The sequence below is a fragment of the Hypanus sabinus genome, chromosome 15, assembly GCF_030144855.1.
Source record: "Hypanus sabinus isolate sHypSab1 chromosome 15, sHypSab1.hap1, whole genome shotgun sequence".
Taxonomy (NCBI): Eukaryota; Metazoa; Chordata; class Chondrichthyes; order Myliobatiformes; family Dasyatidae; genus Hypanus; species Hypanus sabinus.
This window is the reverse complement of record NC_082720.1, coordinates 32,649,791-32,673,557: the sequence shown is the minus strand read 5'-3', so window position 1 is coordinate 32,673,557 and position 23,767 is coordinate 32,649,791. Positions and strand designations below refer to the sequence as shown.

The 23,767-nt window shown below is 40.0% G+C and overlaps 1 protein-coding gene across 4 annotated transcripts in view; it reads left to right on the top strand.

Moving 5' to 3' along the window:
- LOC132405409 (actin filament-associated protein 1-like 1) overlaps positions 1-23,767 on the top strand; it is a 188,715-nt gene that overhangs the window by 140,452 nt on the left and 24,496 nt on the right. For all 4 annotated transcript variants that reach the window (XM_059990180.1, XM_059990179.1, XM_059990181.1 and 1 more), the window contains exons 11-14: positions 2,888-3,037; positions 15,185-15,396; positions 18,288-18,433; positions 20,605-20,686. In XM_059990180.1, coding sequence (XP_059846163.1) covers positions 2,888-3,037; positions 15,185-15,396; positions 18,288-18,433; positions 20,605-20,686 — 590 coding nt within the window. The remainder of the gene's footprint in view (positions 1-2,887; positions 3,038-15,184; positions 15,397-18,287; positions 18,434-20,604; positions 20,687-23,767) is intronic.

Below are 23,767 nucleotides of genomic sequence, written 5' to 3'. Positions count from 1 at the left end.
TGAGATTCATCTTCTCCAGACAGCCACAAAGCAAAGAAAATGATGGAAGTTGTTCAAGGAAAACATCAAAAAACTAACAAATTACACCAAACAGCATGAAGAAAGAATGGCAACATGATCAAGAACCCCCTCAACCCCCCTACACACACACACACACACACACACCCTCACACTCACATGCACCCACACACCCGCGCACACGCCCACACACACTCACCCCCCACACACACCCGTACACACCCCCACATACTCACCCCCCACTCACACACACACTCACACACACACACCCGCACGCACACACCCGCACACATACCCCTGCACGCACACACGCGCGCACACACCCACACACGTGCACACACACGCTCGCACCCACACACGCACACACACACTCACACACACACATTGAGACACACACACCCACACATCCCCACACACATGCGTGCGTGTGCGTGCTAAAGAAAAATTGTGCCAAACAGCAACAAGAGTAACTCAAGCCTACACTGTCACTCTTCATAACTATAACTGTCCAACCCCAGCAAAATCCCTAGAAGCCTCCACCTTTTTGTAGTGTGGTGGCCAGAGCTGTTCATGGTACTCAAGCTGTGGTTTAACCCATGTTTATACAATCTTAAAATGATCCTCCTACTGTCATGTTGTATGCCTCTACTATCAAAGGCAATATTCTCCTGTGCTTTCTTAACAACAGCCTGGTATGCTACTTCAGGGATCATTGTCATGCAATCCACGGTGCCCTGGTCCATTATACTTATTATTCTACCATTTATTGTGTATTCACAATGCTTTGATCTTTCTTTCCAAATACATTACCTCAAACTTCTCCAAACTGAAAATCAAAATGCAGACAATGAAATTCTGAGCCAAAACTGGAAACTGCTAAAAGGACTTAGTGGGTCAGACAGCAGCTATGGAAAGTGAAACAGATTCTGTTGACCTTTGACCAAATATTCTGTTTCACTTTCCATGGTTACCACACAATCGGAGTGGTTCTGTGTTTTCTGCTTTCCTCTAGGTCTCTTTGCTGCTTTTGAGTCCATTTAACCAGTTATAATTTACTGTAGCCTAGAACTTGGATCCTCCCTGTCAATCACACTATTAATTTTGTTATTATCAACAACTCCTTAACCATGATCCACACATTTATGTCCAGATCATTAGTCTACAAAAAGCAAGAGGCCTGGTCCTAAACCCTGCAGAACTTTGCAATGCCCAGTGCACTAGACCTTGAAATATCTGTCAACCATTACTCTTTCCTTTCTACAACTAAGAAGATTTTAATTCAAATGCCTTGTTAAAATCCATATGGATTACATTAGCAACACTGCACTCATCATCAATCTTATTACTAGAGCTATTAAAAATTCCTAAATTAGTCAGACACAATTTGTGCTTCACAAATCGATGCCAACTCTCCCTGTGTCCTCCGGTGAAGCTCTCACACTATCTACTGCTGTATGCTCATTCATAAAGGCAGAGCCCATGCCCCCAGCAGGAGCAAAATGACTGCAGGAAAAGACTTTGAAAAGAAATTTCTAGAATCCTGAATCATCTTGAAATCTCCTTTGCACCTCTGCCACGATCATTATGCTACACCACTGAGACATTTAAAGGTGCTAAAGCCTCCAACAGAAACAAGCTTAATGATAGGTGAATGACAGGGTGTGGGTGGATCTGTGTCATCTTTGAAGAGGCATGCCCTTGCGTATCATGATCAAAATTCTTGGAATATCGCATGCCAGTCCTTAGACGCAACTCCTGCCATTAACTTCCTGGTCTATCTGCTCGCTCTGCTTTGTGTAAAATGTGAATAGCTCCCAGCTCCCAGGACCTGCCTTCTCCTCCACCAAGACTTCCAGTGCAGTCCAATTTCTTTCCTGTTGCACCACTCTTCAGTGTTTCCAAGATCAACCTCGACTGCAAACTGTCTGCCAAAAGGGCAGCATGGTAGCATAGTGGTTAGCTTAATGCTTTGTAACACCAGCAACTGGAAATTTGGGGTTCAATTTCCATTGCTGTCTGTAAGGAGTTTGTGCACTCCCCCCATGAAAACGTGGGTTTCAGCCGGTCGCTCTGGTTTCCTCTCACATGACAAAGGCATATGGGTTAGGATTAGTAAGTTGTGACTGTGCTATATTGATGCCAGAAGTGTAGTGACACTTGCAGGCTGCCCCCAGTACATCATTGTTGGTCATTGACACAAGCAACGCAGCTCACACTAGGTCTGGATGTACACATGACAAATACGGCCAATCTAGGAAAGTGGAGCTGAATTCAAGACTTTGGCATAAACATTTTGAAGGGCAACATTATTTCTTTGGCCTTCTTTTATCTTATGAAACTTACAATTAACAAGCAACATGGCAACCACTGAACTAATACACTGAAGCAGCACGCATTAATCAACCCCAGCAACCACTGTAGGGGCCAATCCAATTTGTGTCTGTAGATGTCTTCCTTATTTGTTTTAAATATTATCCATCATGTTCATTAATCTTCTTTACACTGTTGTCCCCTCCCTAATTGTGCTTGATATATTATAAATGTTCTGTTGAAATCTGCAAAACTCTTCATTATTAATGTGAAAAATACTAATATGTAAACCAGATAGAATGTTTTTTTTACTTTAAAAGGAATAACATCTGCTTGACACAATCCAGACTCTGCCACAGACTTATGGGATGTTTTCATGATGTTCTTTAAATGTCTGTCATATTCTGAAGGGTGGGCTGGTATCGAGCTATTCAACAGTCACTCCCTGACATGCAAATGATCCTCCCCGGCATTCCACGAGGAATCATGTCACGTTCCCTCTGCATCCTGCAGGCATATCAAGACAGTTTAATGTCTTTTATTGTTTATGATCAAATAGGGAAAGGGAAGAGAAGTGGCTTGGCTGAACTAAAAGGCACAGTCAGCAAGGCTGCAGGGAGGAAGATTACCCGCATCATGAGTTTGGCGAAGAAGAAACAGGTTTCAGAAGAGCAGACTTCTTCAACTGAGGAGGACATCCCATGCTGTGGTTAGTACTCATCGGCTTGTCACTACTTCACCAAACATTCCTGATGCTTTATTATTTGTGATTGACATGATAGGCTGATTTTCGCACAATGTACCCCTCATTCTGAGAATGTTTCCACTGCAAATCCATAATTGAAATTTAACTTCTGCCTCTTTTAAAAAACACACGCAAAATACTGGAAGAACTCAGCAGGCCAGGCAGCATCTATGGAAGAGAGTACAGTCAACGTTTCAGGCAGAGACTCTTCAGCAGGATTTGGCAATGTGCTGCCAAAGGGTCTCGGCCTGGAATGTCGACTGTACTCTTTGCCACAGATGCTGCCTGGCCTGCTGACTTTCTCCAGCGTTTTGTGTTTGTTGCTTGGATTTACAGCATCTGCTGATTTTCTCTTTTCTTTAGAAAACATCTATCTTCACAAAAATGAATATTTTTATTTATATTGGGGAAAATAAAGAAGTTGGCTTACTTTTTCTATCCAGATTCAATGAACAGGGCCAAAGTTAGATAGATGAGTAAGGCTGGTATGAAACTGAGGGGCCAGGTATAAAGTGCATCCAGATCCTTAATTAAGTGCAGTGAGGAACTGCCCCTTAACTTAAGACTGGGCCACAGGTTATTCATACAGTGCTTTATATTGGGAAAGGGTAATTCAAAGGTGGACCCACCTTTGGTGGTTAAAGGTTGTATCAAACATAATGAAAAAGCATATCATTGCCGAAGAAAACTGGCAGCGCAGAATGAGCAACAAATGAATGAAAAGGCTGAGTAGAAGACAAATCAAGCTGGAAATTTTAAAGATGTTAAAGAAGGAAGAGAGTTAACAAGATGAGTGTTGGACCTATAGAAAGTGGGTCTGTGGAATTCGTAATGGAAAATATAGAGATGTCAAAGAAGAAGGAAGTAGGTGAGTGAATAAGGGGTGCCAAGCGAGAGGAGGAATGAGGGAGGCATTTGGGGGGAAGGTATAGATGTACAGAGTGAGTAAATTAGGTGTGAGGGAGGAAATGTGTGGGTGAGATTGTGTATCTATGTTCCCGTGTGTGAAATCTACGTATGCTTTTTGCATTTCAGTCTGTGTGTGAATCATCTCTCCTGTACTTTGAGGACTCTGCAATAGACTATGTCATCTCAGCATAGATGAGAGCAGGAACTGGCTCTGAGGAACTGGGTCGGAACAGACTAAAGTTCAGTGTAAATAGCCTAAGGAGTAGTCTACCTCACAAACTATCAAGTCATCCTTGATCCTAAGAGATTGCCTAGCAGGAAAACAGAGGAAGCAAAAGGTTTAGTGTGCCTTGGTCTGACCACCTGTCTATTCTGTACTTCTGCATTGCGCTGTACAGGTACAGAAGTCTGAAATACACTGTCATGGTCACTGAAGCCAGTCAGTACTTCGTAAGAAGGAGAACTAGATATCTGTCGGAAGTGGTCCAGTACGTGTATAAATCAGTACTCCTCCTGGCACCTTAATGTGACAGCTCCTGCCCAATGTCATTGACCCGTATCCACTTGGCCCATGAAAACAGTGAGTCTACACAACTCACGCAACATCATTACCTTGCCCGGAATCTCAAATTACTTAGGCATAGCTTTGGCATTAGTAACCCTGGGGAAATCAACACGCGAGGAATTGCAGGCTTGACTACAAGAAATTATAATAATTTGACTCCTTACTGATGAGTGTCATTCCATTGTGAAGAGATCTAAGGAAGCTAGATTTTTTTGTCTGTGAGAGATAAGACCATCCTGGATATTGGTATTTCAATGTTAGTACATAGATTTTCCAGAAATTAGAAGTCAACCTTTGGGAACCTTTTCCAGACCCTACAATGTCCTTTGAAGAAAATGTGTGAGCTCCCACTGGAAACTTTTTGTCCCTATACTAGAGCAATAGAGATTTTCTATAAAGCTTTTTGTTTTCCTTACATGAATGCATTTCTAATGTTGGTGTCTTTAGAATTTGCTGATATGGTCATGCACTGAAGATATGATCAAGTAAGAAATATTGTTTCCTTTAATCCACCCTTTCAAACTTCCCATCAATTTTCTTTCATGGTACTGGAACCAAGCCACATTATTGGGAGCAATTTAATCATGTATAAAGATAAAGATCAGCTTTATTTGTCATATGTACATCAAAACATACAGTGAAATGCATTGATTTGTGTCAAATCAAATCAGCAAAGATTGTACTGGACAACTGCACTTCTGGCACCAATATGGTGTGGCTACTACTCACTAACGTTAAGCATATGTCTTTGGAATGTGGGAGGAAACCAGAGCACCAGGAGGAGACCCACGTGGTCATGGGGAAAATGAACAAAACATACAAACTCTTTGCAGACAACGACAGGAATCAAAACCCAAACTTACAGCTGGCTGCTGTAAAACATTGCACTGACTGCCTTCAAGCGTTGAGCTAACTTCTATGCTACCGTGCCACCCATGCTTAAAGCATGGATGTTTAGCACCGATCATGGTTTTCTTGCAAGTTTTTTTCCACACTTCTATAACTTACAATGAAATTTTGCCTTTGTGTTTGTGTTATCATTGAACTAAATGTGCAACTTACATCCTTAAGTCATGTGTTTGGCAGAAAAGCTTTCCTGATAAAAGTTTTGATATCCAAGAAAATTGTGAAGATCTCTATCTGTCTCTTCTTGTTTACTCCTCCAGAGATTCAAGACACAGACTGAACAATCTTAGTATAACTCAGAGCTATCAGTTCATAAATCTACTGATTGGTTCTCCTCCTGATTTCCACCAATAATCCTACAATTTGCCAGTCTTTTCATTACCAAACTTGAATGAAATGCACCAGATGTGACCTGTGTCACTCCCTTTGATTTAAACCACACCCATATGTTTACATCCTTGTGTTTATAATAATCAGCCAAAGTAAAATCCCAATGTTGCATGACCGTAGATGGTCAAAGTGTTTCAAACTCAGTCTGAAGTTCAGAAGAGTACATTTGCTAGCAAATATCTGATGTTGTAATATTATAGCCTTGGGAACAAAAACAAATAGGATACCCATGTGATCTAGATTTCCTTCTTTACTGCATGCCTTCTTTTGTATTCTTATTTTCAGCTTTTGCTTCCCTGAAATGTTTTTGGTTCTTCATCTTAAAGTAGATAAGCCAAAAAAAAGACATTTCAAAGTACATATCTGTCACCATATTCAACCCAGAGATTCATTTTCTTGTGGGCATACTCAATAAATCCATTACTGAAAAATAATCGTGACAGAATCAAGAATCAATGGAAGACCACACCAACTTGGGTGTTTAACCGGGGTGGGGGGGAGGGGAGGGAGAGGGTGCAAAAGGCAACAAACTGCAATTACAAAAAGAAAGAAATAGTAATAATAAATAAGCAATAAATACAGAGAACATGAGATGAAGAGTCATTGAAAATGAGTCCATGAGTTATGGGAACATTTCAATGATGGGCAAGTGAAATTATCCCCTTTGGTTCAGAAGCCTGATGTTTGAGGGGTAACAACTATTCATGAAATTAAATATCTTTATTGTCATTGCATAGTACAATTTGTCATGCACCAATACAGCGAAAATGAGTTTGTAACTCTCGTACTCAATGCTATAAAACACCAAATAAGATAAATAAACAATAAGTAAAATCATGTAACCAGCCAGTACAAGCAATGTCCAGCAGTGCAAAAGCACAACTCGGATGCATGACAGCCATAAAACCAGTATTAAAAGTAGCAATATAACAAATTTATGGATGATGGATATGGATATTTATAGATATGGATGTACCTGGTGGTGTGAATCCTGAGGTAGCAGTGGGAAGAGAGCATGACCTGGGTGGTGGGGCCTCTGATGATGGATGCTGCTTTCCTGTGACATGCAGATGTGCTCAGTGCTGGGTAGGGCTTTATCCATGACAGACTAGGCTTTACCCTTTGTAGGAGTTTCCATTCAAGGGATGTTCAGTGTGGTGAGATCAGATAGGATTTATTGTTGTGCAGTAAGTCAGTCAGTTGAGTTTATATTCATGTGCACAAGCACAATGAGGTGTACAATGTAAAACTTCCTTTCAGCAGCATCTTTGGCATAGAAGTATAGACAGAGCATAAGTTATATATAAACTGTACAAGACAGTGAAAAGAGAGAAAAAAACAAGACTGTAGTGTAAAAAAATAAAAATACAATCAGAGACAAGTCAATAGTAGTGCAAAAGGAGGCCTGTGTTATTCCATTGCTGAAATAGGATTAAGGTTGTACAGGTCAGTTCAAGAACCTGATATTTGTGGGGAAGTACTTGTTCTTGAACGTGATAGTGTTGCTCTTCAAGCTTCTGTACCACCTGCCTGCGGCAGGAGCAAGAAGGTGGCGTGACCCAGATGGTGAGGATCCTTGCCACATTTTTAAGGTAGTGTCTGTTTTGGAGAAAAGGGTTATGTCTGGGATGGACTGGACTGTGTCCACTATCCTCTGCAGCCTCTTGCATACTTCTGAATTGGAACTCAGGCCATGATATATCCAGACAGGATACTTTTAGACAGTCATCTATAGACATTTGTTAGAGTATTTGGTGATATGTCAAATACTCCTAAGCCTCTAAGAAAGAAGAGGTGCCCACATGCCTTCTTCATGATTGCAACTACCATATGTTCTGTGTCTAGAGTTTATGATAAGTCAGTGTTAACACCCATGAATTAGAAGGTGCTTGCTCTCTCCACCTCTGCTCCGCCAACGAGAACTGTCATGTAGGCTCCCAAATTCTCCTTTCTGAAGTTAATGAGTAGCCCCTTAGTCTTGTTGACATTGAGTATGAGGCTGTTGTTTACTGCAGCACTCAAACAGATGTTCTATCTTTCTCCTGTACACTGACACATCACCGCCTGCCATACGACCAATAGTGATGGTGTCCAACATGAATTTATAGATGATGTTGGAGCTGTGTGTAGCCAAACAGCCAATGACCATACAAATTAATAGTTGCAAACAAATCTCGTTTGCTGTAATCAATCTTCACTTCTCACCTTGATAAAGGGGAATAGCGGTTTCTACATTTTCCATTCATCGTTCACCAGTGATCATATGAATGAGCAGCTCAGACTACTCACGATGCTTGGATACACCTTGGGATGTTTGCGACCAGCACAGATATCAGAGGTTGAGAGATGCCTGGATGCTTTTAGGCACCCTGAGCTCACATGAGGGCCACTAATCGTGAATTGCTGGAAAAGCTGAGTCGAATCCGTGGAGTTCCCAAAAATACTCCTGAAGTATCACCACTGGGTATTTCTAACTCATTCCAGCAACCATTAAATTTCTGGCGGAAAGAGACATTAAACAAGAAAAAACAACCAATAGGATCACAAGAAAATGTAGAAACGGTCTCTCCACCTACATAAGGCAAAAAAAAAAGTCAGTTTCTATTGTGCATATACCTTTCCTTCCAGCACAAAAAGCTTGGTGCAAAAACTTCCTTTGTGCTATTTAGCTTCTGATAATTTAAATATACGGTATCTTTGAATTTTCTGTTTAAAGTCTGATTGCAAACATCTGTTCTCCAAGCCCTTCTCTAGGCAAGATATTGTTCAGTCCTGCCCACTAGTTGCTCTCTGTGTGATGTTTGCATGTGGTCCATATGACAACATGGGTTTCCTTCAGGTGTTTCAGTACCCCTTCCTTCCCAAAGTCATGCTGGTCAGTTGGTTAATTGGCCACAGTAAGTGGTCCCTACTGTGTAAGTGTGGTAGGAGACTCTGGGAGGAGTTGATTGGAATGTGTGGTTTAGTATAGAAGTGAAGTTCGCTTAAGGGGTACTTGCTGGTTGGTGGGCTAAAAGGCCTGATTCCATTCCTAGCGAGTAGTCGATCTCTACAAAAACATTCAGCAGAGATAGGTAGTTACTTTTTTTAAAAAAAATTTTATTGAATTTTCAAATGATTACAGAAGGAAAGAAAAAAAATTATCAACCCTTCCCCCCCTTAACCCCTCCCCCCTAACATATCCCTATTGAAAGAAAGAAAAAAAGAAAGAAAGAAAGGAAGAGTGCCTGGATATCGGAAGATCCCCACATGCTCCATGGAGTTCGTAATAGCTTTAGTATATATATTTATTTCTTCCCCAAATAACCAGTAATTTTATCTTCGGAGCACCTATATATTTAGTCCTATCTTTTGTAAATAAGGGTGCCAAATATTCAGAAATGTTTCATATTTATCTCTTAAATTATAAGTAATTTTTTCAAGTGGAATACAGCTAAAGATTTCGTTCTTCCAACGATCTATACTTAAGTATGTATCCAATTTCCAAGTAACTGCAATAGCCTTTTTGGCTACTGCCAATGCAATTTTTATGAATTCTTTCTGATATTTATTCAATTTGGGTTTTGGTTTTATCCCTTCAATATCGCCTAGTAAAAATAATATTGGGTTATGTGGAAGTTGTGTTCCAATAATTTGTTCCAGTAAAACTCTTAAATTTGTCCAAAAAGGTTGAATTTTAAAGCAAGACCAAGTAGAATATAAAAAAGTACCAATTTCTTGATTACATTGGAAGCATTGATCAGATAAATTTGGGTTTAATTTATTTATTTTTTGTGGTGTTATATATAATTGATGTAAAAAATTATATTGCACTAATCTTAACTGGACGTTTGTTGTATTTCACATACTGTCAAGACATAGTCTTGACCAATTTGTTTCTTCAATTTTAGTATTTTCAGTATTGAAGATAATGCCTTGTGACAATGTTCCACGCTGTTATATGACTTCCATTATCTCATCTAGGATTTGTAATAACGTTTTTTGCAGCTATTGTTTGTAATGTTATATTTTACTACTTATAGTTTTATAAACAACAACTTGTTGGGTTGTTGGGTAGGATATTATTTTGGGTATTGAGTCCAGTTCATGGCTAATACTAAACTAAATGGAATTATGTACTTAATGGAGCTCTTCATGGGTTTCTTTACTTAAAAATTTTGTTTTTTTGGGACTCTTTAAGCATTGTGTTTAAATCCAAAATGAACACACTAGTTGTACAAGTCACAGGATACTGATGTTGATACAAAATGTTATGTTTTTAAAGAAGACAGTTTCTGAAGATGCATATTCCAAATACAAGGCACTTTGTGGATTTTTGCACCTCAGAACTTGACCATCAGCTGAGACAATCAGAGTCAACTGACTTGTCTCAGGATTAATAACACTTCTCATTCACTATGAAAATGGCAGGGAAGGGAAGTCACTTCCCAGCTAGCCTCCCTTGTCTCCTCCCCCCTCCCCCCACCTTTTCATTCTGGCATCTTTCCTCCTTCCTTAGAGCTGAGAAACATCTTGGGCTGAAACGTCAACCGTCTATTCGTTTCCTGAGATGCCAGCTGACCTGCTGAGTTGCTCCAGCATTCTGCAGGTGTTGCTTTGGATTTCCAACATCTGCAGATTTCCTTGCGCTTAAGAGAAGTGCTATCTTGCAATAAATACCGAAGGCCCTTCACGTTATCCCAAACATGTAATTTCTTTAAAGTGATGCACTATTCTAATGATTGAAGTGTAGGAGGGAATTTACATACCGCAACTTTCACAGCATGACATTGACCAAGTAATGTTTCTTTTACTGTAGATCTGTTAATTGAGGTAGAATTATTGGCTACAAAACCAGGGTCGGTGTTCAAAATTCAATGTAAATTCATCATCAAAATGTGTGTATGGTACAATATATGACCTTGAGATTCATTGTCTTGCGGGCATTTACAGGCGCAAAAGAAATGTACATAATAGAAAAGAAGTAAAGCTTTACGTAATCAGACAAAGACTGACAACCGATGTGCAAGAGAAGCTGTGCTAATAAAAAATAATAACATGAGTTCTCAGTATTATTTTTATTAGCACAGCTTTTCTTCTCTTGAACATGAGTTCTCAGTTGTAAGAAGTCCTTCTAAGTGACTCTGTAGGTCAGGGTTGCCCACCCCTGGCTTAACGGTATTCGTCCATGGCATAAAAAAAAGATTGGGAACTCCTGCACTAGGTCACAGAATCAGTTCAGAGAAATTATCCACACCAGTTCAAACCTGATAGTTTCAGGGGGACAACTGTTCCTGAATCTTGTAGTGTGGGACCTATGGCTTCTGCGCCTCTTACCCGTTGGTAGTAGTGAGCAGAGGGCGCAGCCAGAATGCTGAGGGTCTTTAATGATGGATGTTGCTTTCTTGTGGCAGCACTGCATGTAAATGAATTTAAAAGCGGATAGGGTTTTGTTCTGATGGACTGGGCTTTGTTCACCACTTTCTCTTGCCTTTTCCATCCCTAGACTTTGGTGTTTCCATATTTGGCTTTGATACAACCAGACAGAATACTCCCAACTGTGCATCTATTGAACTCTGTCAAAGATTTGGTGACATGCCAAATCTACGCAAACTTCTAAGAAAGTAGAAGGGCTAGCATGCCTTTCTTGTGATGATACTTATGTGCTCGTCCCAGGATAGATTCTCTGATGTGTTCATGCCAAGGAATTTAAAGCTACTGACCCCCTCAACCTCCATCCCCTTAATAAGGATGGGCTCATGGACCCCTGGCTTCTTCCTCCTATAGCCAATGGGGTTAGCTCCCCAGCCTGCCTCAGTTTAATCAAAACTGTACAGACACAGTTCTGACCTGGAGTTTCAAACTAATTTTTGCCCTCATGTCACTGGAGGGGGTATTGAACCCAGAACCTTGCAATTCAGTGGTACATGTGCTACTAAACAATTCAGAGTTGAGGCCCTGGAGATAGTTGTTTTGGGGGAAGGTAAGGGGGCTTGCAGATCATGCAGGAAAAAGAGCTTCCAGTCACTGCTGAGTGTTCCTGTACAGATGAACTACTCACTTGCAATGGAGTCACACAGAATAGAAGCAGGCCTTTCACCCATCATGGTATACACAATGATGACTATCATGGCAGGTGTAATTGTCAGATTTAGGAAAGCTTTGAAAAGGCAAGGCTGAGTTCGGAAGAATGTGCAGTGTTCTAATCAAAACATATGTATATTCATTGCAGATTGATTAACCAAACAATTAATTCATTAACTATTTGCTATCAATGACCTGTTTTGATCTCATTTCTACTTTAGCCATCTTGCATGCATATAATTTATTGTGACCTAAAATCGAGTAAAATTTTATATTTTAGTATTTGATACCAAGTATGTTTTTGAATTAACCAAATCCTACTTGGTATCAAAAACTAAAATAGTAATTTTCACTATGCAATGGCGTGCTGTGTGAATTTAGCTAAGAAGATGCCATAGATAATAAGCTTATGTAGGGTATTCTCCCCACAGAAAAGATTTCATGGGAACTCTTCACAACGTAGGAATAACTAACAGAAGATGCGGTGAGAAGCGAGAAGACACGATTGTGGGGAGAACTGGGGCACGGGTAGTGGAGCTAGTACCTCTCAGTGCCAGAGCTCTGGGCTCATTCCTGACTTCAGTTGATGTGTGTGTGGAGTTAACACAGTCTCCCTGGATTTCTCTCAGGTGCTCCACTTTCCTCCCAAAGTGTGCGGCTTGGTAGGTTAATTGTGTGGGGTTTGGGAGGAGTTGAGGAGAATGTGGGAGACATTCTATGAAGTGGGGTTAATACAGGATTAGTATAAGTAACAGCTTGATAATCGGCAAGGAGATAGCAGACCAAAGGTCCTGACCCCCCGCTGTATCTGTCTATAACTCTTAACTCTCAAGAATAGTTTAGAGAAATAATACTTAGAGAGTATTAGAGAGAAACTTAGAGAGAAACATAAATTATCTGCATTATGCAGAAATACCAACCTGTGATCAAGAAATATTTGCAGATTTGCATTAATTTCCTACCACTCCCAAAAGGAACACTTTATTTTCTGGCAATGGAGGTAATTCCACTGATACACTTGCTGTTAAATCCAACACCACCCATCAGGGAAAGAATCACACCCCAGTTGCATATCAACACACACTCAATCACAGGCCAGTACAGTTCCAATTCTAAATTCCAGCAAAGGTTAGAATGTGTGTCTGCCTGCCACATGTCTGGTCTGTTTCATGTATCTCCATCAGCCAGACACTTATCAAGGACATCTGCACCATCTGGTTAGATTGTGTGTTTCTCCTTTGCTTTTACAATGAACATAAAAATTAAATGGGTGTGTGAGTAATTAAAACAGATAACTTTATAGTCATGTTGTATAGAGGTTTATTGAGTGGCAGGAGTAATTTAACACAGAAGGAGTGCAGGTAACTGGACTTTGGGGGTTCATAAGTTAAACTGTCACAAGTGTTATGAAACCCACAAACAAATAACCCTTTATAAACTTTAGCAATGTGTAGACTTACCTTTCAACTGAGTTACAGTGGTAGGTTTGGTACAGGGGAGCAGAATTAATTGTTGTCAGATGTAATAGCACCTCAGATATTGCCAAAATAAACATTGGTGTGGATTTTTAAAATTTATTTATTTCCTTTTCTAGCCACCACACACGTTTTGTTCTCTTTTAGTTTACCATGAGGTCAGTTCCATTGGGTATGACCTCCCCGTCAGTATTTCCCTTAGGTTACCATTACCAAGTGTGATCTTACTCATTTATTTGTTATCTAATGATTCACTTTGGGGCTTTTTCTCTCACACCCACAAGCCCATGCATCTTTAAATTCTGGCCAGGGCTTTGGATAGATGAGAGACATCCATTCTGTAGGAACTTGATAAGCCCCACCCCATCCCAACAGAAACTAGCTACAGACACTATAATCAGAAACAATTTTATCAAATATGAAATGAAAGCCTATGAATTTTAAAAAACTTTTTGTTCCCTTTTTATTTATAAATTACAAATGCTATATATTTTGCTCAGGTATTGGAGTCTTTGCACCCATTTCTCATGGAGTTCCAGTCATCTGGAAATTGTTTGGGTTTGTCAAAATTCACCTTATTACTGGTGTCACTTTAGTCATTTTTTTGATGCATGATGTTATCATTAAGATGTGTGGTACACCTTCTTAAATAGCTGACAGAAATTGGATCAAAAGGTCACCAACAAAACCTTTTTTTTTACTCACAGTAAAACTAGGAAAGCTTCACACTATAATTTACCATATGTGAATTAAGAATTTTTGCTGAGGCACTGTTTTTATAAGCATTGATTTCCTAAAGCTGCCCTTTTGGGAATATCCATTGGAATTGTGGAATCTTGCATGTCCATCTGAGAGAGCAAGCAGGGCCTTGTTTTAATATGTTACTCAAAAGCAGCAGCCCCAGTAATGTAGAATTATGGCAATTCCATACAGAACTGTGAGCATGGTTTAGAAATTATGTTTCCAGAGTGTAACGTGAACATAGGACCTTCTGACTGAGAGGCCAGCAACTTGTGTTGAGGCTTCACAGAGTGATGCAAACTAGGCTTTGACTGCAGTTATCCAAATTCAGCTACGTCCCGCAGGTTAGGACACATCTGTGCAAAGATAAACAGTGTTGACTTTTCAGGTTGGTGATCTGATGAGAAGGTCTTTGACCCAAAATGATAACTGTTTCTCTTCCCCTGGATGCAGCCTGACCTGCTGATTAGATTTATTATGGATTTCAAGCATCAACGGGTTTTTTTGTGGTTTTTCATCTCTACCACTATGGGAAGTGTGGGATGAGCATTTTCTCTCAAAGAAGAATACATGAAGGAATATCATTTGTTCATGACGGCTATAAGGCAACAACAGTGTGTGTTTCTCTGCAGATTCTCATGCCCGGTTGGCAAGGACTCGGTGAATACAGGACCTGTTTACAGTATATATTTTGCCAGGAATCTATTAATTAATAATAACATAGGAAAAAAACTGTCAGATTATTTTGTTCACTTTTGTTGTAAAAAAGAGAAAACATTGAAATGTTCTGAGAATAAGTTGGTAGATTCGTGGTTCAAAAGTGTGTTTTGGTGAATCTCAGATCTTGAAATTTTGCTGATACTGAGAACAGTGGCCAGTGAAATTATGTTTATGAAATTTAATGTGCAGCTGGGTTGCGCACAGCCCAAGTCAATGCTTGGTCTTCTGACGTGAACGTTTTCCCCCTCCCTCTCCATAATCTGACCATTGTGCTCAAACTTATTATATGGAAAATGTTTACAACAGTCCAGTTTATGCCATTTGCTCTTAACCCTTTTCTAGGTTACCTCAATGTGATGGTTAATAACTATTGGAGAGAGCGCTGGTGTCGGCTGAAAGCTAACACGCTCTACTTCCACAAGGACAGGACAGAACTACGGACGCATGTAAATTCTATTGTGCTGCAGGATTGTGAAGTGGTTCCCGGATTTGGGCCAAAGCATCCTTTTGCTTTCCGGATCCTTCGAAATGGACAAGACGTTTGTGTTCTAGAGGTGCAGTTTATTATGAATTGCAATTCGTTATTTAATTCTGAAGCAGCCATTTGCTAGTTAAGTTTTGAAAAAAAATAAGCTTTAAAAATACGATTAGCTAAAGTGAACATTCTACCTCTCATGTTTATTATCATCTATTTCAGCTCTTCTGAATTTAGGAGAATTGTTCTGTGATAGGCTCAGTGAGTTAATACAATATTTTTTATTAAGTGAATATAGCATTCAGAGGAACTGCATGGACCAGGAAGATTTTAGATTTGATTAGAAGTCAAAGGAGATTATGAATACTGGAGTATAGAACAGAAACAGAATGCTGGAAGAACTCAACAGGTCACATTGCATCTGCACAGGAAGTAGGAAGAAGTCAAGGTTCCAGTTGAGACCCTGCATCAGGACTGATAGGAAGAGAAAAGATTGCCAGTGTATACCAGTACCCTGGGCTCGCATTAGAGACTGGCAGTGATAAGTGAAACCAGATGTGGAGGTCTGATGGGCAGATGGAATCAAGAGGTGGAAGGGGAAGAGAGGAATGAATCAAAGGAAGATGAAAACTGGGTAGACGGGTGATTGCGTCTGGTCGAATGGATTAGCTGAAATTGGATAGTTCTATATTCATAGCATTGAGTTATAAGCAACCCAGTTGGGAAAAAGAGATGCTTTTGTTTGGATGCTTAGTAGACACGCAGAAGGCTGAGGACAGACAGGTGCGTGTGGGATGGGGAAGGAGAAAGTGACATGCCATTGGAAGCTTCGCATGGCTGTTGAGGCAGGGTGGAAGTGCTCAGTAAATTGCTGCTGTTTGACTCTCTTCCTCAGAGGGGAGGAGGGTCAGAGCAGGGCTCCACGAAGACAGAGGGGAAGCCACACTTGCAGAAGAGGTAGGACATGTTCATGAGGACAGATGCAGCAGAGAAAAAGAAATTTGCATGTGATCCTTATAGAAGTCAGGGTGGGAGGAGGTATATTTGAAGTACTTGTGGGATTCAGTTGGTTTATTTAAGACATCAGCAACAAACCTGTCTCCTGAAATGGACACACAGAAATTCAGAAAAGGAAGAGAAATGTCAGAGATTGTGCAGGTGATTTTGAAAATGGGTGGCAAAGGTGATAAAACGGAAGATTTCTGCAGGGGGCAGCGCTGATGCAGTTGTTGATTTAGAAGAGAAAGCTGGGGTACAGGCAAGTACTTTCAGTAGGTTTGCAAGAGAGCTATTCCACGTGACTGTCAAAACATCGAGTCTAGCTGGGGCCCGGGTTGGCCCTTTGATGAGTAGGAAGTGGGAGGAATCAAAACTGAAGTCACTGAGGGCAAAGACAAGCTCTGTCATGTGGATAAGTATTCATGGAGAGGAACTGATGAGGTCTTTGTTCAGGAATGAACAAATTCAAATTTGATTACATGTTTTTACATTAGCTGAATTCAACCAGAATTTTGCAAGTAATGCTACAATTGATTTTAACATTTCCTAATTACAATGGAAGTCCTGATCCTAATTGCTACCTTTGCTATAAGTGTAAAGAGGAAGTGAAGAATGACTCAGGCTGTTTAGAATTAAAACAACATGACACATTACTGCACAAAAATCAGGCCATTCGGCCCAGCAGATCTGCCTTCTGAGCTTGGGCTTCACAGGTTTCCATTGACTTCATCTTAAACAATCCCTATGATCTTCACCTCCAAATTGCTTTTGCTCGACTCTTTTCCTCAGGGGAGGTGGAGGGTCAGAGCCGACAAGTAGAAATGGGGGAAATATATGTGAGGGCTCCACTACGGCAGAAGGGAAGCCACACGTCTAGAAGAAGTAGGGCATTTTATCTGAAATGTAAACACTCACTCCTTCCCCCAGATCCCCAATCATCCAGCCCACTCCAACACTTGGGCCTCGGGTATTATGAATATTACCACTGTTTGTCCAGGACAATCATTGCCACATCTCACAACAATTCCTTTGTGTGATCTTAAAGGTGTCAATCAAGTTCATAACCTTTTCTAATTGAACCTCTTCATAACTTTGAAGACCTCTAAGGTCAACTTTCAATACTTGCTCTCTTTTCCAAAGTACCGAACAAACAATAGGAAAATGAGAAAATGCAGACTTTTAGTAGAGGACCGATGTACAAGAAAGAGCCTGTTATTGGACAGTAAGGGCTCATTTGTGCTTGAATAGCTTCTGATGTTTACTGTCAGTGTTCACTCATAAACAATAACATTACAGGTAAAATATCTCATTTTAAAAAAGTTAACACTCTTCCAAAAACAAAAAAAACATAAAATTGTCAAAATAAAACAAAATAATATTAATTTTAATGTTGATGATTATATAATCCAAATGTGATTTTCAAGTGTATTTTCAAGAATAATCTGTAGTAAAATATAAAATTAAGTTTTAAATAATATTTAAATCCTTAATATTTTGTGATTTTAAATAATTTCACATTATGATACACCATCAATAACTCTCGGAAATCGGAGGTGAACGATAGGCTTTTATTAGCCGCAAGAGAACACCACACAACATCCTGGAGACTGAGGGGGGAGCAGTGCCTCCAATCGCCTTTGTACAGGGGTCTGTGGGAGGAGCCACAGGAGCAGTCAGCGGGGGGTGGGGGGGCGTGTCCAGACAGGTATATGTAGTTCACCACATATTATGAGTTCAATCAGTGTCTGAGAGGAGTTTGTAAAAATAATGTGCTTCTAGCAATAAAGGAGCACAATGGGACAAAATAATTTCTAGTGGGAAGTTAAAGTTAAAATCAATATGAAATAATGTACCTCAGGCACTGGTATTTCAGTTGATAACTATGAATAAAGTTTCCAAATGATACTGTAGGATTCATTTTGCCATATGAACTTATGGAGTGTTGTTTTTCATTTTTTATGTCGTACACAGACTAGCTCTTCTGAAGAGATGGGTAGGTGGCTGGGACTCTTGCTTGCTGAGACAGGCTCCACCACAAAACCAGAGGCTCTGCATTATGACTATGTGGATGTAGAAACAATAGCCAACATTGTGGATGCAGTCAGACATTCCTTCTGGTGAGAACGCTATCCATAATGTACAAAATGAAAACAGAAAACTGTTCTTTTGTTGTTGTTGTTGGCAGTTTTATGTTATATTAGAAGGACAAATCGCGCTTTACTCCATCTAAAAATGGAAGCCAGTATTAAAATAGAAAAGCTCTGAAGGAATTTAGCCAACTTTATGAGCTGCTTTTATTGAATTCTTTTTAATTCAGCAATACAGCATGGAGTCGGCGCTTCCAGCCCTTAAAGCCATGCCGCCCCTGTAAACCGCCAACAAACCAGATTACCCCTGAGCAACATGCACAAAATGCTGAAGGAACTCAGTAGGCCAGGGAGCATCTAATTTTATGTGTGTTGCTTGGTTTTCCAGCATCGGTAGATTTTCTCAGATTTCAGATAAACCCTAACCTAGTCACGGGACAATTTACAATGACCATTTAACCTACCTTCAGAACGGCTCCGGATTTAACCCCAAACTCTGGAACACCCCAAGCTGTAATAGTATTGCACTAATGGCAATGCTGGGGTAGTGCCGTTTAATACCTCTCCTTCCCAACAGCCTCCTGAAGGTTCTGCATGTATATCATGTCAGTTCGGCTGTTTCACGTTGCTCTTTCAATAAGAGGTACAGCAATCAACAGAGCATCCTTTATTGAAGGCAGCAAAGTTCGAAGTAAACTTATTATCAAAGTACATATATGTCACAATATCCTACCCTTGCAGGCATTCACAGTAAATGGAAAGAAACACAGTAGAAAAACTAAACACAAACAGCAAGTGTGCAAAAGACAACAAATTGTGCAATTACAAATAGAAAAACAAAATAATAATAGTATATAAATAATATTGAGAACAGGAGTCCCTGGAAGTCAATCCACAGGTTGTGGAATCGGTTCAGATTTGGCGTGAGTGAAGTTGTCCAGTCTGGCTGAGAAGCCTGATGGTTGAGGGGTAATAACTGTTCCTGAATCTGGAGGTGTGAGTCCCGAGGCTCCTGTACCTCCTTCCTGATAGCAGCAGCAAGAAGAGAAGATGGCTTGGATGGTGGGGGTCCTTGACACAGTTCCCATGACAGTGTTCCTTGTAGAAGTGCTCGGTGGTGGGGAGGGCTTTGCCTGTGATGGACTGCACCATCTGCACAACCTTTTCTGTTCAAGGGTAGTGGTGTTTCCATGCCAGGCCATGACGCAACCAGTCAGTATATTTTCCGCTCTGCATCTATAGAAATTTGTCAAAGTTTTAGATGACATGCCAAATCTTTGCAAACTTAGAAAGTCGAGGCACTGCCATGCATCATTCATAATGGCATTTATAATGGATCCAGGACAGATCCTTTGAGTTAGTAACCCCGAGGAATTGAAAATGACTAACGCTCTCCACCTCTGACCCCCTGATGAGGACTGGCTCATGGACCTCTGGTCTCCTCCTCCAGTTCCCAATAATTAACTGTTTGGTTTTGGTGGCATTGAATGAGAGCCGGTTGTTTTGGCACCATTCAGCCAGATTTTTAATCTCCCTCCAGTACACTGATCAGTCACCACCTTCAGTTCAGCCAACAGCAGTGGGGTCATCAGCAAACTTAAAAATGGTATTAGAGCTGTACTAGGACCCACAGTCATAAGTATAAAGCAAGTCTCAACTCACACCAGTATTATGTTCAAGACTGTATCAAAATCATATCAGATAGAGGTACTGCATGGAACACACTCTTCCAGCCCAACATGCTGCATGGCCCTGCAACCCACCTATTTAAGTCTAACCTAATCACAGGACAATTGACCAGTTTATCTACTGACCGATACATCTTTGGACTATGGAGGAAACCAGAGCACCCGGAGGAAACCTACACAGTCAGAGGAAGAGCTTAAAAACTTGTTCCAGATGGTGCCAGAATTGAATTCCAAACTCTGACTCCCCAAGCTGTAATAACATCGTGCTATGCTACTGTGGTGTACTCAGTTCATAAAGGCCCACATGTATGGACTATAATTTGTGGATTTGGACTGTGACTGCAAATAAAGAAATTGCCACTTATAAACTAAAACAATTCGAGGTAGCAATTAGAAGCAAAAAGAACTTCCTTCCTTAGCCTCTAGGTAACAAAGTGTACTGGCATGCTTTTATTTCTCAGAGTGGAATATGATCATGTTTATTAAATGGATCTGTTTTACTTCATTACACAGGTGGGCTACTTCCTCAAATAACTCAGCACTTTATCTGTGTGATTCCAGAACATACGATGACGTTCCATATGAAAAAGTACAGGTGAGCTATTTAGTGGTAAGCAGTACTCCAGAGATGCACTCAAATAGAAATCAAACATATGATGCAGAGGATTATCTTCAGCAGATATGTTTAAAATTACCAATATTCTGATTTTTGTGTTTGGAGCTAACTGTGTACAACATGGTAGTAGGATAAATCAGATTCCATCTTCTGAAGTACAGGTGCAGTATATATGTGCATAGTTAATGCACAGGTCCAGAAAATGCAACAAGAGACCTCCCGCACCTCCACAAGATGCAAAGTTGCTGCCTATAGCCCACATTGATCTGAATCTAACAAGACAATGCTGAGGCAAACTGGTTTTGTACTAAAAATATGGCTAAAAATGTTGGATTCCATACGTTCAAAAATGTGAGTTTTAAATGATATGAAAAATAATCAATGTTTTCAGCTCTTAAAGTTTCTTTTTATTTGCTCAGAAGAGAGTCAGTACTGGCTATTTTTGAAAATCTAGTTATTATTTCACTTCTGTCTCTCTGCCATAGTCACGTCTATTGTTGTACTTAATGTACCCTATTTTTAAAATAGTTTCTGCTTTGTATTTACTATAATCTCAGAGCATGCCACAGGATAAAATTGTATGGAAAAACTTCTGCTGAGTATGTATAAAACGTTTCAGGGCTTGTTGACAAATTATTGAATCTTTCACGTGGATCTATGTATGTGCATAACATGCATTTGTTGAAACAGGCTGGCCACACGGCAGTTACATCTGTCACTGTGCAGGCATTAGTTGGGGTCATCGGAGTTGTAATAAATTGTTCAATATTTCCACTATTACTGCCAAGCCAAGCTTCCAAACAGTTCACCCAAGCTGAGCAGTTTTATAACAACAGATGCAGTTTGCTTTGAGGTCCAGCCATCATATCTAATTTGGACAAGTTTGTTTGCTGTTGTGCATTTGACCTGTGAAAGTATATAAGTAAAATAGAAAGTGTGGACTGATGAAAGCTTATAAAAGAAAATGGGTAAGCTGTGTATCACTTTATTCATTTGCATGAGGGCTTGTATCATCTGTGCCAAGGAAAGCCATTGTGCAGTGCCACTTCAGCACATGTTTTCATGAATGATTTACAGCCCTCTGTTTTTTTGCTTTGCTTGCTCTCATGGCTTGTAGATGCTTGTAGGGGGCACCCAGCTCGATCTTAATAACTGATTAGAACATGCTTGAGCTTGAAATATGAAGGCAGTTATCAGTGAGATGAAGAACTGTTGCTTAGTTACTCACCAGAAAAATTACCTGGTTGTATCTCATATAACCGCTTACTTGAAGAATTTCCAAGTTTTTGCTTTAAGCACCTGCCTTCTTGATGTATATGTTTGTTTTCTCTTTTCAAAAGAAGATTTTAATCTTCAACTCAAATATACTTGCATCCATCCTGCATTCCAAGTCTTGTTTTTCTGTTGCTGTCCTAAGATTTCGACTTCTTATTCACAGTAACCCAGAATCTAACCGGCTGACGTGCATAATCTCAGCAGTTTTCATTTAAGCTCTTTGTTTGCCACCCATTGACATCCTCTGTCTATTCTGTCCTGCCCTTTAAGGTACTGCAGTTCTGTTCCTTCCAGAATGCCAAGAACTGTGTGCCAACTCGACTCAAAGGAAGTCACAACATCAAGCGTGTCTGACCAGCCTTGTGACACATTCACCTTCTTAACTTGTAGCAAAAATAAAACAGTGCCCCAGGCTTTGTTGCAGTAGGGCACTTGTTTATGCTAAAGTTTGTAAAATCACAGATTGGTTATAAAATAATAACTAACTCATAGTGCATTGAGGTTCATCAGCTTTCCATAAGAGATTGTGATATCTGTGGGGTATTTACATTAAAAAGTAAAACAATAGAGCTACATTAATGTAAAGCTGTCACCAGGATAAATAGCTGATTTCTATATAAGCTAATTTCCAAATAGCTCATTTCTATGTAAGCATAGAAAGATTTGAAAAATTGTAATTGAGCCTAACGTAAGGTCCTGTTCTGGTTCAGAACAGGATGTTTAATTTTCCATTTAAATTTCCACATCAAAAGAGCATTGTACCAGATGGCCGACCTATATAAGAAACAGGAAGTTACTGAATTAAGAATGGCTTTGATTAAATTGACACAGAATATTGGAGCTGCAGGTGTGACAGTTTTAATGTTTTTAGTGGAAGCTGCTAAAAATCTAAGTGATGCTGTTCCCATTAATGAATGTAGGGAGCCCAATTCTGTCAGTTGACTCCAACGGGGTAGGTAAACTTCATTATGGAGTAAGTTTTTCCCATGTATTGCCTTGATTTTGCACTGTATTATCTTCTATTACATTCAGACTAAAAGGTGTCCTTCTATGGAATACTTTATCATTGGCTGATTATAAGCTCGGTTACTTGCAACGTTGATTTTTTTTAAGTAATCCTTTTAAAGACTTTCTTTGTGGATGCAAGTGACACAACATTCAATTACAACCAGCCTTTAAATCTCTGGGATCAAAGCAATTACATTGAACTCAGTATGTTTCAATAGGTACATTTAAAGTCAGAGAAATGTATACAATATACGTACTGAAATTCTTTATGTATTATTCTATTTTATGAAGTTATTCTATCTCCACTTAAGTGAATATTGGTGTCATGTTAGAGAATCGCTAATGAATGAATTTCCCAATAAAATATTTATGTAGAGATGCTGGAAATCCAAGCAGCACACACAAAATGCTGGAGGAATTCAGCACGCCGGGCGGCATCTATGGAAAAGAGTACAGTTGATGTTCCAGCCTGAAACCTTTCATCAAGACTGGAAAAGAAAGATGAGGAGTCAGATTAAGGAAGTGGGGGCAGGGGAGGAAGAACCACAAGGTGAAAGGTGAAATCGGGAGGGGAGCGGGATGAACTAAAGAGCTGGGAAGTTGATGGCTGAAAGAGATACAGGGCTGGAACAGGGGGAGTCAGATAGGAGAGGACAGAAGGCCATGGAAGAAAGAGAAAAGGGAGAGGCACCAGAGGGAGGTGATCGGCAAGTAAGGAGATGAGGAGAGAGAGGGAAATGGGAATGTGGAATGGTGAAGGGGAGGGGAGGCATTACC